The following is an 18839-nucleotide window of genomic DNA, read 5'->3' as shown; positions in this document are numbered from 1 at the left end:
CGGGCCCCCGGGCTGGAGGTCAGCCTCCTCGTCTGGCCGCGGGCCCAACCCCGCCGCGGCCGCCGGCTCTGCGTCACCCGCCCTCGCCCGGGTTTTGTGAAGTTGCCCTGACGTGGCGGTCGCTTCGTGGCGGTCGGTCAGCTCCGGCGCCCGTCGCCGCGCGGTCCCCGCCGGCCCCCGCCGGCCCCCGCGAAGGTCGCTCCGGGATCTGCAAAAGCGGGCGGCGCCCTCGTCTTCCTCTCGGCCGGGCCCCGCGGAAGCCGACCTTTTGCCGGGCCGGGTCCCCCCGGCGCTCGCGGGTATTAGCGAGGAACGGCGCGGCCGGAAGCGGCCCGGGCCTACTCGCTGCCGGCGGGCTCCGGGACCCCCGGGCCTGAGAGTCCAGGGGGCCCGGGCGCTGGCCGCCCGCGCGCCGCACGGCGGGGGTGTGGGCAGCTTTGTTTGGGGTCCAGGAGCTGGTGGGGTAAAGACAGTTAAATACGGAAGAGAAAATCCAGTGCTAAGGACATTGAGTAGGATTTTTATAACATTTTTTTTTAGTAATGTGATTAGGTGCACGACACTTAAGCATTGTGGGGGATTGAAAAAAAAGAATTATAACTTGTCATATAAAACTGAAGGAATTACACTGAATTTGGGGGAAAGCATACAACCTCAAAGGACACAGTACATGCTGCGTTCCAGAAAGAATGGGATTCAGAGGAAGAGGGCTGTGGGCTCTTGAAGGCTTAAAGGAGGGGGCGAGAACTGAGGAGAAGAGGGAGGGATTGGCAGGGCGCGGTGGGGACGGGACATGAAGAGGGAAGGAAGGAATTCTCGGTGAGATGAAGCAGGGTTAATCTGGTTGGGCAAGTTAGATTTTGTTATACAAAGAATTGTACCAGCGACCTTTTGTAAAGAGTGAAATTGCGAGGGAAGGAAAGAAATGGAGGATATCTAAAATAAAATTAGATGATACCTTTCAAGCCATTCCATGATGTTGTTTTCTGAGAAGCAAACGGATAATCAGAGTGGCTGAGATATGCGAATAAAGCCAGACCCCCCTGTGCTGCTTCATTCATTTATTCATTCTTTGTGTTAAATCTTCAAATTGTTTAACACTTGACAGTTCTGCAAAAGCCTGTGTCTTGTGCAATAGGCCTCACGGTAAAGAGGCTTGTGAAACAGGTACTATCATTCCCGTCGGATAGCTAAGGAAACAGTTCTGGAAGCACTAGGAACCATTTGGTTATTCAGCCTCCAAGTCAGTCAAACTCTGGATGCTAGAGTCCTCTGGGGCCCTCCTCTTCTTTTCTTCCTCTGCATGGAGACCAGAATGTGTTTCTTTTCTTTCTTTTTAAGAAGACACCATCACCTAGTCTTTTCCTTGGCATTGAAGTGCTTCAGGACAGCACCCTCCCACCCCCAATGTGCCACTTGCCATATGGATTATTTTGAGCTGAGGGCACTTGAGACTCTGGGAGCTCAAAAGAAACTTTTGTCCCTCCCTTAACCACGCAGAAGAATCCAAATTGGGGGTCTTTCCCAGAAAAAGGTTTATTAACAGAGATAAATTTTATCTGAGTGACCCACCTGTATTGCAGGGCAAACATCTAATTACCAAACGTCTGTTCTCCTTATTGCCTGTGAAGTGTATTCCTTTCCAATGAAGTTCCAGATCCCTACCCCCTTCGTAGTTCAGGATGACATATAGACCTCATTTTGCCTGACTGTCTTTGGAGTTTCCATGTCTGTGTGGATTCCCTGTACCTATGCTATTAAATTTGATTTTCTCCTATTTATCTATCTCATGTCAATTTGATTCTTAGTCCAGCTAGAAGGACCTTGAAAGGGACAGAGAATTCTTGCTCCTCGACAGGGAGGGCTCTTTTCCCCCACAAGACTGGCCCTGTAGTAATTATACTCTCTCCTTCCTTGGTTAAAAACAAAATTTATTCTGACAATTTAGTTAATGGGCACATGTTAAAGTTGATTAAACTTGTTGCAAGAGCAAAGACTCTAGCAAGCCGATTGAAAGATTTCTCTCAGCGGAGACATTTATAGATAAAAGTATTTATTTAGAACCACAATCAGGCACCTGTGTGATTTAGTCAGTTAAGCATCCAACTCTTGCTCTTAGATCAGGTCTTGATCTCAGGGTCTTGAGTTCAAGCCCCAGTTGGTCTCCATGCCTACTTAAAAACAAACAAACAAAGCAACCCATAATCATTGACTTATATAGTTCCTCTTTTCCTTAGATAGAACAGAAGCCCTTTGAAGTGCAGTTCCCCCACCCATCTTCATTTGCATCCAGGGAGCAAGGCCAGGACTATACTTTTTGAGCATCTACTGCTATGGGGCCCAGGATTGGGCACTCAACCTACATCAACTCATTTATTCTTCACAACAATACTGACAAAAGCGCCGTTTATTTAGGTCCATTTTACTAGTGAGGACAGCTGAGGTCTCAGAGAAATGAGCAATTTACTTAAATTTTTTTTTAAATTTTTTTGGGGGGTCTGCCTGGGTGGCTCAGTTGGTTAAGCACCCGACTCCTGACCCTCAGATCAGCTCATGATCTGAGGGTCATGAGATTGAGCCCAGCTCTGCACTCGGCGCAGAGTGAGTTTAGGATTCTCTCCCTCTCCCTCTGCCCCTCCCCTGCTCACACTCTCTTTCTGTGTATCTCTCTCAAATAAATAAATAAAATCTTTTTTTAAAATATTTTGTTTATTTATTTGCCGGAGAGAGAGAGCAAGCAAGCGAACACAAGCACAAGCAGGGGGAACGACAGGCAGAAGGAGAAGCAGACTCCCCGCTGAGAGGGAGCCGATGTGGGACTAGATCCCATGACCCTGGGATCATGACCCTAGCTGAAGGCAGATGCTCAACCAACTGAGCCACCCAGGGGACCCATAAATAAAATCTTTAAAAAATTGGTTTTAATCTGTACACCTAACGTGGAGCTCGAACTCATGACCCTGAGATGAAGAGTCTCCTGCTCCACCAGTTAAGCCAGCTAGGCCTCCCAAAGCAATTTACTTTAATTCTCAGTTTTTTCCACTACAAGTTCTTATACTTCTGAAATATTATTGTTTCATCATATTGATGAAAACAAATTTTTCTAGATTTTTATTTATTTCTTGATTTCATTTGAATACTTTGAAATCTTAGAGTTTCATTGTCTTATCCAAGGCTGCTTATCTGGAAAGTGGAAGAACCCTGATTCAAGTCCAGGTCTTTTGACTCTGACACCTGAATTGTTTTTGCTACACTAAAAAGGAATCAGGCTATTTTGTGTCATGCAAGGACTTTTCCCCACCATTTGAAAATGGATGTGCTTCTTAGAACCTCAGTGTTAGTCTTGGACCACACACTTTAAGATATTTATTCCCCAGCATTTAAAACTTTATATATATATATATATATATATATATATATATATGGTTTTGTTTTTTTTTTTTGTTTTTTTTTTTTAATTTGAGAGAGGAAGAGAGAACACACGCAAGTGTGAGTGGGTTGGGGGGCAGCCGCAGAGGGAAGGGGAGAGGATCTTAAGCATGTTCCACACCCACCAAAAGCCTGATCTTAGAACCCTGAGACAATGACCTGAGCCTCAATCAAGAGTCAGATGCCTAACTGATTGAGCCACTCAGGTGCCCCAAACTTTTCTGATTTTTTTAAGATTTTATTTATGTATTTGACAGAGTGAGAGACAGCCAGCGAGAGAGGGAACACAAGCAGGGGGAGTGGGAAAGGAAGAAGCGTGCTCCCAGTGGAGGAGCCTGATGTGAGGTTCAATTCCCAGGACTCCAGGATCACGCCCTGAGCCAAAGGCAGACGCTTAACGACTGAGCCACCCAGGCGCCCCCAAACTCTTCTGATTGTTTAAAATGATTTTTCTTCTTGATCATAAAAGTAATACATGATTGTTGTTCAGTATTTGGAATAAGAACAAAATGCAAATCTCCCATAATCCTACTGCTCAGAAATGGCCAAGATCAACATTTTAGTGTATTTACCTCGAGCCTTTATTGGTAAAGTACAGGTGGTTTAACAGAGTTGAACTTCCATTTTTATACTAAAAATAGCTGCCATCAGCTAACTGGATTACTTGTTTTGCAAGTAGCAGTGCTATTATCACTTACATTGATAGTATAAATTGACTAATTTTACATTAATTCCTTCCTAAAGTATTATTAAAAATGAAAAACACCTCCAGAAAGCCATATCTGGACTTTATTTTAAGCATTTTATTAATTACTTTGAATATTTTATAATAGACATTTTTTTATTTTTCATTTAAATAAAGACCCACCAGGGCACCTGGGTGACTCAGTCAGCTGGGCGTCTGCCTTCAGCTCAGGTCATGATCCCGGGGTCCTGGGATCAAGCCCTGTGTCTGGAGCTCTGCTTAGCAGGGTGTCTGCCTCTCCCTCTCCCTCTGCCCCTCCCCCTGCTCATTTATGTGTGCACACGGGCACACGGACATGCTCTCTCTCTCTCTCTCTCAAATAAATAAATGAAATTTTTAAAAATTAAAAAATTTAAAAAGACCAACCTGGGGCACCTGGGCAGCTTAGTCAGTTAATCATCTGCCTTTGGCTCAGGTCATGATCCCAGGGTCCTGGGATCAAGCCCTGTGTCTGGCTCCCTGCTTCGCAGGGAGTCTGGTTCTCCCTGTTCCTCTGCTCTTTCTCCTGGCTTGTGGTCTCTCTCTCAGTCTCTCTCTCTCTCAAATAAATAAATAAAATCTTAAAAAAAAAAAAAAAAAAAGACCTACCTGCCACAGTTTTCCTATTGTTTCACCCCCAGGATTTCCCCTTTAGAGCATTTAATAAGAAAAATGGGACTAATTATCCCATGGAGATATAGCTGGTATTAATGTAAGAAGATGTTGACCATTATCAGGGACACAAGTTTAAGCTCTGCTCACCTGAACAAAAATGTCAGACAGGAAAGAATTTGTTTTCCGTGCACCCAGCCCTACTGCAGGGCAGGGCCAGCATCTACCTCCCAGCAGGTGGCAGGCTGAGAGATCCAGGAGCGAAATGACCTCTTCATTTTATCCTTCTCAGTCTCTGATTTGTTCAAGACACATCTTACCTGCTCATTCTAACACTTTTCTAATACTGTATTCTAGAAGAAAGTATTATGGACAAATCTCAAGTGAGTATATTTGAAACCCAGTGGAGTGCTTACAAAACTAGTTTTGTAGGTCCTTCCACCAGATGACTTGTCCTGCACCAGTAGGAGTACCTCATTTTAAGAGGTTTTTCCCACTAATAAACAAAGAAGCATTTTCTAAATACAGTAGTAAATAGTTGTTTGCAACATTATTAAAATCATTTTTACTGTGGCTTTCTTAAAAATTGCATCTTCTTTTGGAAATTCAATTTGCTGCCATAGTTTTTTTTTTTTTTAATTATCTGACAACTTTCCTAAAATTACAGCTCTTAATATTAGAAATGAGGAAAAAGAGGGGCTCCCAGGTGGCTCGGTTGGTTAAGTGTCTGGGACTTTTGATTTCAGCTCAGGTCATGATCTCAGAATCATGGGATGGAGCCCCATGAGGGCTCCGCACTCTGCGGGCAGTCTGCTTGAGAGTCTCTCTTCCTCTCCCTCTACCCCTCCTCCGCTTGTGTGCTCTCTCTTTCTAATATAAAGATATAAAATCTTAAAAAAAAAAAAAAAGAAACGAGGAAAAAGAAACCTGCTTAGTATTGTGTTTTTGCTTTACTTGCCTGGATTACATTAACTTTTGTTGTTTTTCATAATAAAGTATCTTTATTGTCTTTTAATTATTTATTTAAGTAATCTCTACCCAACATGCGGCTCGAAGTCACGACCCTAAGATCAAAAGTCGCATGCTCTTCTGACTGAGCCAGCCAGATGTCCCTCATAATAAAGGTGCTTTTAAAATTAAAAACAAAAATCACATACTTACACTCCTTACTCCTTAGTTCTGTGGGACTGATGAGTGTGACAAGAGATACTTTCTTTTCTAATCCCAGCTCTAAGAAAACACCTGCCACTGAGATAAAACTAGTTGTTCACGGCTGAAAGAACAGGTACCTCACGATGTGCCCCCAGCTCTGTCTTCTCCCTCCCTCCCTTCCTCCTCCTGGGTCCTTTCCTGATTGCTCTTCCAGGTACCGTCCCTCTGCCTCTCTGTCTATGCCTTTCTTCTTTTTTCTTTTTTTTAAAAAAGATTTTATATATTTATTTGAGAGAAAGAGACAGGGAGAACACAGAAGGAGCCTGGGAGTGAGTAGCAGACTCCCCCTGAGCAGAAAGCCGATGGGGGGGGCTCCATCCCAGGACCCTGAAATCATGACCCGAGCCCAAGGCAGGCACTTAGCCAACTGAGCCACTCAGGCGCCCTCTGTGTCCTTTATCTCGTGGCCCCTATTCTGCTATGCCAATCTGTCATTCTCTGAGCCTTTTTATCCACTTGCTGATTGAAGAAACTTGGTCACTTACAAACCAGCCTGAAGAGCTCAGACCTCTGCGCCCTAGCTTGAGAGCAGCGTCAGTTTCTATTCATGCGAAAATGCAAAATGGCAAAAAATTACTTTGCGTTCAATACTTTTAAAGAAATTTGTATTTTCTTCATCACTTCGGCATACACAATTGTCCAAAAAATCATAGTTCATAAAGATGTGAAACCTTTAGTCTACAGACAATGCTAGCACACACACAAATTACATGCAGAACTTCCTAGAGAAAGTCCGTAGCCACGAGGCGTTTCGATCATACCATTAACATCTTTAGAACAAACAACCCCGTGCTGCTTCCCATTAAAATCCAGTTTACAAACTTTGAATGACAACCAAGTCATCAGCTTCTTAAAAAGCAGTCCTGGACTTCCCTGTAGTTTGTCCTTTTAGTGCAAAATAACCAAAAGGTACGGGTATGCCATACACCATCTGTCTTCTAGCATCTGGTGAGAAGACAGCTGGGCCAGTGTGACTTCCTTGGAAGTTGAATTTGGGTTTAGGTGCAGATGTTCTTTTTTTTTTTTTTTTAAAGATTTATTTATTTATTTATTTGACAGAGATAGAGACAGCCAGCGAGAGAGGGAACACAAGCAGGGGGAGTGGGAGAGGAAGAAGCAGGCTCCCAGCGGAGGAGACTGATGTGGGGCTCGATCCCAGAACGCCGGGATCACGCCCTGAGCCGAAGGCAGACGCTTAACGGCTGTGCTACCCAGGCACCCCAGGTGCAGATGTTCTTAAATGGAAATATATGCCATATATGCCAGAATAGAAAGCAAAATTTTTCCCAAATACCATTTTTCAGAAAAGAGAGTTGCCTTATATTTTCGTGTTTACTTTGTCCAAGAAGGACAAAATTGTTCAGGAAGACAATATGTCTTGAAAGGGCTTCGAGCAATGGCAGTTTTCTACTAAGGACCACCTAAAAAATTAGGGGGCAAAGTCAAAGACATTCCTGAGGGTATGACTTTGGAAGACAAGCATGGGAGATCCTTACTAGTAGGCTTTTAAAAAAGTCACTGAAGGGGCGCCTGGGAGGCACAGCGGTTAAGTGTCTGCCTTTGGCTCAGCGCGGGATCCCGGCGTTATGGGATCGAGCCCCACATCAGGCTCCTCTGCCGGAAGCCTGCTTCTTCCTCTCCCACTCCCCCTGCTTGTGTTCCCTCTCTTGCTGGTTGTCTCTATCTCTGTCAGATAAATAAATAAAATCTTTAAAAAAAAAAAGTCACTGAAAAGAGAAGTACATATTTGTTGAGCGAGTACAGAGGGGAAAAACAAAAACCTGCCCTAACGTTTAACAAGTAGGTTTTGGAGACTCAAAGTTCCCACTGACAGCATCCTCTTCGATTTAAAACATGTTTTTTCTTAAAATACCTCAAAGAGAACTGTCAGATGAGTCCAAATGTTCCCGTGATGATGAAGACCCTGCTGTAGAAGATGCCTGTGAAGAATTAAACATAATGACTTGAGTGGAGAAGAAATAATTTTTTTAAATTAATGCCATTTTGTATAATTTGAGATTTTAACATGAACAAATATTTAAATATCTAAAGTAACGAGTGGTTTAAATAGACTTTTTAATTATGTAATTCACATCTATAAAAGTTTACATTCAAATCGTAGATTAGATAATGTAGATTTTAAAAGCTACATAATCCAGTTGGAAAAAGACACTAACACTTGAAGCATGTATGTGTGTGCGTGTGTGAGCACATGCATGAGTGTGAGTGCATGCATGAGTGCGTGCGTGTTTATGGAGGAACGGAAGAGTGAAGAAAGCTCCCCGGTGTAATTCTAACCCCGGTTTTCCATCATTTCCCCTCCCCATCCCTTTTAACAGCTGTAAGGCCAAACGATGTGTCCGATTTATGAGACTTGCTTAGGATACTTACATAAAATACAGATTCCCAGACCTCTCCTCAGAGATTCTGATTCAAGAAGACTGGGGTAGAGATGGGAATTTACGTTTTTAAACACCCTAGGTGATTCTTAAGATCAGATAACTTTGGAAAGCACTGGCCTTTAGCATTAAATGAAATGATAGGACATGAATTTGGTGGTATCTTTTTTTGCACCTTATTAGCCTGAGTTCTTTCCCACTGAGATGGAAAGGCAAGCAGGACTGGTGCCTCCCAGTCAGCCCCATTATTGCCTGCTTCCCATGGAGGGGAGGTGACAGCAGGATGACCAAGGTCACTTGCGCACGTCTGGGAGAAGTCTGGAAATTGTTCCTGCTTACTGACTAGTTGATGAAGATGGAGCATTACAGCCCGGAGCTCTCCGCAAGGCCAGAAGCAAGCAACAGTTGGGCGGCAGCCACAGGGACTTAGGCAATAATGGGAGGTGGAAATAAGCAGAATCAGCTTGCAGGAATGGAATTGCCCACAGAGATGGTAAGGGTAAGTGTCCCCTTTAAGGTCCTTCTGGCTGAACTAAATCAAATTGACATGAGACAGATAAACAGGAGAAAATCAAATTTAATAGCATTACGTATGGGGAATCCATACAGACACGGAAACTTGAAAAACAGGCAAAATGAGGTCTCTATGTCATTCTGAACTAAGGAGAAGGGGGTAGGGATCTGTGACTTCAGAGGAAAGGAATGCATTGCACAGGGCAATAAGAAATAAAGCACATATTTGGTAATTAGATGTTTGCCCTACCATACAGATAGGTCACTCAGATAAGATTTATCTCTGCTAATAATCCTTATTCTGGGAAATACCCCTAATTTAGATTCTTCTGTGTGGTTAAGGGAGGAGCAGAAGTTTCTCTTGAGCCCACAGGGTCTTGACTGCCTTCGCTCAATCTTCACACAAGAGTGGCCCATCTTGGGGTGGCCTGCATTAGCATGGAAGAAATAGGTCTTAACTGATCTACTGTAGTTGGGCATTCAGGGGAAGGGTTTTAGTTTGTTTTTTAAGATTTTATTTATTTATTTGAGAGAGACAGAGAGCAGGAGCAGGGGCAGGGGGAGGGCAGAGTGAGAGGGAGAAGCAGACTCCCCGCTGAGCAGGGAGCCCAACATTGAGCCCCTGGCTCAATCCCAGGACCCTGAGATCATGACCTGAGCCACAGACAGACGCTTAACTGACTGAGCCACCCAGGTACCCTAGGCCTTAGTTTTTTTACGCAGGTTTGGGAGACCAGAAGGATCCTCCTTGCCCCAGCAGCTTATTAGTACAGATTGAGGAAGCAGGGTGTTCAAGACCTCAGGCAGCTGGACACTAGTTAATGCTCTCCTCCACACTGAATGTAGCAGCTAGATCAACTCCCTTTCTTGGGGAAGGGCCTTGTCCACCTGCTTCTTGGGAGTGTCAAAATAACACAAAAGGGCAAAACTTGTGGTTTCTTGATACTGGATAAGACTAATGTTGTCTGAATTAACAAAGGACCCATAGAAATTAGATATAAACTCATGAGTCCCTAAACTCCCAGTAAAGTTAATTACTGGGGTGCCTCAGTGGCTCAGTTGGTTAAGCATAGGACTCTTGATTTTGAATTTGACCAGGTCATGATCCCAGGGTTGTGAGATCGAGCCCCACGTGGGGCTCTGTGCTCAGCGCAAAGTCTGCCTAAGATTTTCTCTCTCCCTCCCCTTCTGTCTCTCCCCCTCATATATGTGCCTGCTGTCTCTCTAAAGAAATAAATAAAATCTTTTAAAAAATAAAGTTAATTATTTATTATAGTCAAGGATAGAGTCTATAGTAAAAAATGATCTTGCCAGGACGGATCCCCCACAACCCACCACACAAAAACATCCAAGGGATGGCAATGGAGATTAGAGCTACTCTGGTAAACACAGCAGAAAGCCCTAATCACGTGAAAGAAAAACTCAAGAACCTTCTCAGAATTTCCCCTATGTTTGTTAAGATGGTAAAATTAACAGAGGGAGAGGCATCTGGGTGACTCAGTCATGAGCCACCTGCTTGTGATTTTGGCTCAGGTCACGATCTCAGGTAGCCCCACATCAGTCTCTGCCCTGGATGGGGCGTCTGCTTGAGATTCTCTCCCTCTGCCCCTCCCCATCCATTCTCTCCCTCTCACACTCTCTCAGATAAATAAATAAATCTTTTTTAAAAAAATGAACAGATACAAAGGGGTGCCTGGGTGACTCAGTCGGTTAGGTGTCTGACTCTTGATTTAGGCTCAGGTCATGATCTCAGGGTTGTGGGGTCGAGCCCCACATAGGGCTCTGTGCTCAGTGGGGAGTCTGCTTGAGATTCTCTACCTCCCTCTCCCTTTGTCCCTCCCCCCCATGTAGGCGCATGCGCGCGTGCAAGCACACATGCTCTCTAAAATGAATGAATAAATCTTTTTAAAAAAGAACTAATAGGAATTTATAAATAAATAAACAAAATTAACAGAGAGGAAAGGAAAATATTTTAGGCTAGATAGAAAATCTTCAGGTATCTCTGATCTGGCCAATGGATTCATTCACTCCAGCGATGCCTCACAAATTGCAGATCATGACCCATTAGTGGATTGTGAAATCTTTTTTTAAAAGGGAAATAAAGAAAAAAAATACTAGAATGCATGGCATGTAGGAAGGATACTACTTTGTGAGGTTTTTTTTTAAGTAATATTTATGGGGTGCCTGGCTGGCTCAGTCCATGGAACACATGACTCTTGGTCTCAGGGTCATGAGTTCAAGCCCCACATTGGGCAGAGAGCTCACTTAAAAGAAATAAAAATGAAAATTAAAAATAAAAATAAAAGTAATATTTATAAGGGGCACCCGGCTAGCTCAGTTGGTGGAGCATGTGACTCTTGATCTCAGGTTCGTGAGTTCACACCCCACGCTGGATGTAGAGGTTACTTAAAAATAAAATCTTTAAAAATAAAAAAAATAATTAAAAATAAACTCTTAAAAAAGTAGTATTTATAGGTGTATGTGATAGTTTGCAGTACGAATTATATTTATCTCCACTCACAACAACAAAATTTAAAATGGATTCCATAAAGGGTTAACTCCAACAGTTCTATAAAGTGCTTTATTTTCTATTACTAAAATCCTTGCATCTCTAAAATCTGCCTTTTAGCTATTTTATTAAGCACAATGTCTGGCATATAATAGGTGTCCTATGAGTCACTGATGAATGAAAAAAAATTATTATTTCCTTCAGAAAATGACTGACAAAGGGATCAAGACTCTTGGTTCCTCTTATTTGCTATGCACTGTACAGGAATGCTGGTTCACCTCTGCTGAGGGTGGATGAGCCACGGTTGGAGAGGGAGGTAAGAACCCGGGAGGCAGGTTCTCGCAAACTTTATTGAGGAGTTTGACTGAGATCTATAATGCAGAGCTATGACGGATGTTAAGCAAGAGACTGATGTGGTCAGAATGGTGGTGGTTTAGAAAGGTCACTCTGGATCTGGTGTGGAGAACAGAGTGGATGGATGAATGAGGTGGAGAGACGTTAGTGAAGAGGCTATTGAGACCCCCATAAGAGGAGATGGTGGCCTAAACCAGGATAGTGGCAAAAGAGTGGAGAGAATAGATTGAATAGACGTTTATAAGGCTGAGCTGAAAGAACTGGGTGCTTGATTGGATGGAGTGAACGGGAAGGGAGAGTCAAGTAGGAGGCCCACGTTTCTGGCAGGGACTGCAGGGAGCATAATCACACCACCATAGAAGGAGGAGAAGATTTAGCAAGAACGAAGTGAGTTCAGTTTTGGGCATGTTAGATTGGAGGATCGTCTTATAGAAGATTCCAGCAAAAGTATGCTAATGGCAATTTTAAAGGTAGGTCTGCAGCTCAAGAAAAGGTTAGGATTGAAATGTATCTTTTTGAATTTTAATCCAGATCAGTGTTTTGTTTTCTATAAATATGGTTGCAGATATTGAAGTAAAAGGTTGAATATGGCTAAGATCAAAGGCTTATTCTCTCTTGATTTTCTCAGAATTTGATAGACTTTTGCTTCTTAGAAAACCAAATGTCTGAAAAAGATATTTAAATTCTCTTCTGATATTTAAACACTCTCTGTTAATATTATTTTCTGCATTGGATTAGGAAGAAGAAGGCATAATCTTGAGTGAAGTACATTTAGAAGGCTGCTCTTGCTGGTTCTCATATGAGAAGGGGTATGTCTTTTTAAATTTCCCAGAATTTTAGCCTTCATAACCCCATGCAGCAGTAAATCCTAAACTTCAAGTCCCTATCTTCGTATTTGTGAAGGGAGGGCATGTAAAGGGACATGTGGTAAGACTGCTTAGAACAGTATTGAGACAGTGGACTCTCCAGCCAGACTCCCGGCCTTGTGTCCTACTAGTCATGTGATCTTGACCAAGTTATTTCGACTCTCTACCCTCAGTTGCCTGGTCTATAAAATAGGAGTGATGATAGTACCCACCTCTTGGGTTTATGAAGATAACTTCTGTAAAAGCACTTAAGAGCCCGAAACATTGTGTGCGCTCAATCATGTTATTAGTAAGTGATTCTGTCAAAGGCAACATTTTCTTTCTCCTAAACTCAACATCACTACCGATTAAAAAATCTTAGAAAAATATTATTTTAGATCAGGTTTTCCAATCAGAAACAGAATTTTGTATATAAGATACAACATTTAAAGTTAGTCTTCTCTGGGAACTCTTTGGATCTGTAAAAGTCATTACAGAGTGGCATCCTACAAAGCAAGTCAGAATCAACAAGGTGGACTGTCTGGAAAGGAATTTCCAGATGGCTAGGGATTAAGACCAGGGCAGCAAGAATTAGTATCTGAAGTTTACTGAAGAAACAGTTCTATATTCCAAACAGCCATGTTTCCATCAAAAATACGGACAGATAAGATGGTTTTAAAATATAATAAAAATAAAAGTGCAAATAGAGTGATTTATCCTTATTTCCCTAAAATGAAAGTTGGTTAATCAGGACAAACATTTTTACTAAAGGGACCCAACAGGGCCAGTGAAGCAATGATATTCACGTACGGTCAACAACCTCACAACCTCACAAACAAGACGGACCATACTTACGCTTCGCCAAAGAGAATATTCTGCTCCCAGAATGCTTAGTTATGAATACGCTTGAAATAAAACAAGAGTATTACTGAATCATGAGCATGACACATGCTTTTAAATTGGCAGTTAACATTCTTGAAAGCAATGGTTCAGCAATAATTACAAATGATGGACTGCTTAAAGTAAAGCATAATACTATGCTTGATTACAAATTACAACCAGTCTATAGAAGTTAAATGCATACCGTACTTTAATAATCAAGACAGTTCACCCATTTTTCTGGAGTATGTCTCCAACAGAGTTAGCATATAACCCGTATATAACAATATTGCTGTGTTTCTAGTCATTTTATATTTAAGGGTCCAAAATATATTATGCTCACAAAATAACACTGTCCGTGAATGCCAACCAGTTTTTTTAAATTTATAATCCTTCATAAACACTCTACCCTGGTCATACACACTCATTTATATCACTAAAAATAACCAAAGATGGTAATTCACAGTCTCACCTCCACATAGAAGTTCTAATTGCCCTAAAAACCTGTAGGTCAAGTTCTCAACCTTTGAAAATGAGCAAACATGTTCCAGAGCAGTCACTGTAGCCATGTATTTGGGCTTTGTATTTATAGCATTAGATTTGAGACCTAAACATGGCCATATACATCGCAGTAAGCTAAGTTCCATATCAAAAATAAAATGCAAAAGGAATAGATTTTGTAATTCCAATAGCACAGACTTAAAAAACTGAACACTTAGACATAACTCCTACATCTGTCTTTAACTAAGACGTCATTGCCATGCTTACAGGTTTGAGGCAGTAATCTATGTATTAGTGTGTGATCAATCAAAGAGTGCACTTACTACCATGAACTCAGGGCCTAGGCCATAGGATTATTTTTGCTTTTCCCTCACAGAATCATTTGCTCCTGAAGTAATAGACTTTTAAGGCACGTTTTAACAAAAACCCATCATATACCCAGCTTAAAAACGGAAGCCCCCCTCACTACAATAATATATAATATAGCTAAGGAACGTGTGGTCTACCAGGTAGGCAAGTGTCTCTACCTTGAGGATAAAGTCACATTAGAAAAGTGGTTCTTTATTTGCTTGATCAAAAAGAAACATTGTGTAAAAAATATTAGAACAGTAAATTTATAAGAATAACCCATATGTACCAAGCCTGTTGGCAAAGATCCAAAGATCCAACAGGATATAGGTCTGGAAATTAAGAAAAATTCTCCTTTGGAACCCTGGGTTCCAACCCACCCAGGTGTCTGAGCAGGAATCATGAGGAAGGGAGTTGGGTGCCTTAATGATTTTTAGAAATATCCTTCCAAAATGCACAGACCCTTGGGAAGACTCAAACCTTACACCTCAATCAGCTGCCATCTTGCATTGCAGTTAGAAGCCTCAAAGGAATAGGACTTGGGGAGGGAAGGAGAGAGGATGGAAGGAAGCCATAGATAGAAGTGGGATAGTTTCTTTTTTTTTTTAATGTTTTTTTATTATATTATGTTAGTCACCATACAGTACATCCCTGGTTTTTGATGTAAAGTTCGATGATTCATTAGTTGCGTATAAAGAAGTGGGATAGTTTCAAGGGCAAGTCGCTTTAGGAACTCGGTACATTTTGCTAGGATCAGCTTTGATTTCCTTATGGGTCTTTGCTTAAAAATAAATAAATACATAAAATTATATTCTAATACCCACGAGTAGGCTTTAGGGCACTGACCCTTGGGACGGACATAGAATTACCTACTAGGAATGGTTTGGGGTGAGGGGAGATTTAGGAGTCCCTTGACATCCTGAAAGTCTAAAGTAAACATAAGCGGAAGAATTCATAGAAACAAACACATAGCTAACTGCAATGCCTCCTCTAGCCGTCCGCTTCCCGCTGATCGTTAGGGGTTTGCAGGATGGCTTTTCAGCTGTGCAGAGCGTGCTGCTGGCCAGCTGAGCTCTAGTTCAGTCCTAAGGTGGCAACAGGCAGAGTCCACAAGGCACACTCATGGACGAGCAGAAGACTTAGGGGCGACACAGGTGCTCACCAGGATTACGCTCTGCGGTCATGATCCTAAATAAACATTTTAAATGTTGCACAACAACAGGCCCACTTCCCAGGGCCAATCACACAAACTGTATATCTATTTTTAAATCTGTAGGTACCAATTACCTGCATTTGGGAAACCATGTGACCTCTGACGTAACTTCAGCCTGAGTAGCACACACAGAAAAGCCTCCTGAAACCCTGAAGTTCAGCAACATTCCTATTTCTCTCCAGTGACTGGCACCATTTTGGAAATCTGGTCCCGAAGGTTCTAAAGAACAGTAATGCAGCAAAAAGGAATAACCTCTCTGTATAAAACGATTATAGAGATGTGTGTTGAGGTAAAGAGCTCTGTAAAAACTGTTGCGTAGGGAAGTACTGCCACGGCTATAGAAATTTTTAGATAAGTTTGGTGCTAACGTTATTCTACAAAACTCCCGTTTATACCAGTTATAAACGGGACACAGTTCTTATTGCTCCTGGAGCTTGCTGCCCCAATCTGTTCCAGCTCCACTGAAAAGGATTTTTCTCAACAATTAGTAGCAAAGATTCTCAAATTTATAAAAAAAAAAAAAAAGTCATTACCAGTGCATTGCTTTTTGATTTCTGATTGCCATAGAGATCCGAACTACACTACAGTATGCATGTCCTTGACACCAAGTACAGAAAAAAGCTTAGAAAAGTCGTTTTATCAAAGTTCAAAGAAAAAAACATGAAAAAGAGCAAAATATATACAGTTCCTGGCAGTCCTCACACAGGAGTTTCTGACTACAGACCATAAAAGTTTACATCTGTGTAACGAAATTACAGATTTTACTTCATTGTTAAAATACAAGTTTTGGCTTCAAAGTGCTCACTTTATTTAAAAAAGAGAAGATCGAGAGGGGTGCAGGATTTTTTTTTTTACAACAAATACACCATGTGTCCTAGTCTCCTTCTTCGTCTTCCTTTAGTGCAACACCGGCAGCAGCCTCCCTGAAAGGTCTGACTTGCAAGGATCATCCCGAAGCCTCACTGCAGCAGCACGTTAGGGGTCCCGTTGGGGGTGGCTCCTTTTTTCTTCTGCAGCCGATTCTGAACCTTTCGTGATTTCACCATTCTCATCCTCACCTCAAAAACCTCATGGATGGCCTTCCGGAAGCAATGAAAATTATAGTCAATAAGCCCTGGGGAAGAAAACAAAATATTTAGACAAGTCGCACAGAAATAATCTCCTCTTGGGGCACCTGGGTGGCTCAGTCGGTTAAGCATCTGCCTTCAGCTCAGGTCGTGATCCCGGGGTCCTGGGATCGAGTCCTGCATCGGGCTCTTTGTTCAACAGGGAACCTGCTTTTTCCTCTGCCCCTCACCCTGCTTGTGCTCTCTCTCTCTGACAAATAAATGAATAAAATCTAGAAAGAAAGAAAGGAAGGAAGGAAGGAAGGAAGGAAGGAAGGAAGGAAGGAAGGAACGAAGGAAGGAAGGAAGGAAGGAAGGAAGAAAAAGAAAGAAAGAAAGAAAGAAAGAAAGAAAGAGAAAGAAAGAAAGAAAGAAAGAAAGAAAGAAAGAAAGGAAGGAAGGAAGGAAGGAAGGAAGGAAGGAAGGAAGGAAGGAAGGAAGGAAGGAAGAAAGACTCTTCTCTTGTCATGTCTGTGGTGGCCGGGACAAGCAATTAGGGGGAGGCAGAAGAGTGGCCTTAACAGAAGGTCCACAGATTTCCCTAGGAGCTCCGTGGCTGGTCTTGAGGAATCGCAGGCGAGGTTCTGTAAATGGACATGTTTTGCTAAGGAAAGGTTCCAGAGCACAGACCACATTTTCAAAGGTGCCTAGGACCTACGACATTGAAGAACCAACTGAAGTGCACATTTTTTGACCTATCAGAACTCAAGATTTCTTGGGGCGCCTGGGTGGCTCAGTCGTTAAGCGTCTGCCTTTGGCTCAGGGCCTGATCCCAGGGTCCTGGGATCGAGCCCCACATCAGGCTTCTCTGCTGGGAGCCTGCTTCTTCCTCTCCCACTCCCCCTGCTTGTGTTCCCTCTCTTGCTGGCTGTCTCTCTCTGTCAAATAAATAAATAAAATCTTAAAAATAAAATATTCTTAATAAAAAAAGAACTTAAGATTTCTTACAATTAAGATATATCTTCCATGAAATATTTATTATGTTTCCCCAAAAGGGATTATTAAATCGAATCTGAGTGGAGGCAGACCCTGACATGAAGTGCAGCTGAGATCTCAAAGCTTCAGTATCCATCACTCTGTCAATCGATATTCACTGAACACCTATTAGGTTTAAGCCACCGTCAGAAGCCCTGGGGAAAGCAAGGTCCCTGTCCCTGATTTTAGAGTGCTAGCAGTCACCTCAGGTCAATTGCAAGCTCGGAAGTTCAACCGCCAATGACACTCTTGGTTTTTCAACTCTAAGTAAATTTTAAATGCAGAAATAGTAGGGGAGGGGCGCCTGGGTGGCACAGCGGTTGAGCGTCTGCCTTCGGCTCAGGGTGTGATCCCGGCGTTATGGGATCGAGCCCCACATCAGGCTCCTCCGCTATGAGCCTGCTTCTTCCTCTCCCACTCCCCCTGCCTGTGTTCCCTCTCTCACTGGCTGTCTCTCTCTGTCGAATAAATAAATAAAAAATCTTTAAAAAAAAAAAAAAAAGAAATAGTAGGGGAGAATCTTTTTTGCGTCTTCTGAGATCATTGGTACAAGAATGGAATGAAAGATTAATCCCAAGTCTTGAGTGCATTTTTCAGCACACTAATTTGTAAAAGTGTTGAGAGCAACATTATGTTTGTACCAATTAGGAGAAGGCAGTTGGTTCGATTTACTATCTTTATATTTATTAAAATAACTAGCCTAACAACTATTTCCATCCACTGAGGTGATGCTTCCAAAGCCCCAACCAAAATAAAATAACTGGGATCCCAGCCAAGGAGTGAAATTCTTCAAAGCAGTCATATAACTGCACGAGCACTGGAGGAAACACCAGCTCAGCTTCCAGAAGCAGGAAACCTTCTGAGTGGCGCCCTCTGCTGCTTCTGAAGCAACAGTGACCACAGTGCAATAACACCTCCAAGCGATCTCAACACAAGACTACTGGAATGAGGGGGAAAGGAAAAAGACATCAATAATCCCAGGGGCGCCTGGCTGGCTCTGTTGGTAGAGCACGCAACTCTTGATCTCAGTGTTGTGAGTTCGAGCCCCATACTGGGTGTAGAGATTACTTAAAAATAAGATCTTTTTATTTTTTAAAGATTTTATTTATTTAGTTGACACAGACAGAGAGAGAGAGCACAAGCTGGGAGAGGGGCAGGCAGAGGGAGAAGCAGGCTCCCTGCACAGGGAGCCCAACGCGGAACTTGAACCCAGAACCCTG

The 18839-nt window shown here is 42.5% G+C and overlaps 1 protein-coding gene across 1 annotated transcript in view; it reads right to left on the bottom strand.

Moving 5' to 3' along the window:
- Positions 1–13665: 13665 nt before the first annotated feature.
- Positions 13666–18839, bottom strand: part of RRAGD (Ras related GTP binding D) — a 39498-nt gene continuing 34324 nt past the window's right edge. Inside the window, exon 7 of the mRNA XM_026511821.4 lies at positions 13666–16652. Within this exon, the coding sequence (XP_026367606.1) occupies positions 16498–16652 (155 nt within the window). The 3' untranslated portion in view covers positions 13666–16497. The remainder of the gene's footprint in view (positions 16653–18839) is intronic.

Source organism: Ursus arctos, unplaced genomic scaffold, assembly GCF_023065955.2.
Source record: "Ursus arctos isolate Adak ecotype North America unplaced genomic scaffold, UrsArc2.0 scaffold_13, whole genome shotgun sequence".
NCBI classification, from domain to species: Eukaryota; Metazoa; Chordata; class Mammalia; order Carnivora; family Ursidae; genus Ursus; species Ursus arctos.
This window is presented reverse-complemented; position numbering and strand designations above follow the sequence as displayed.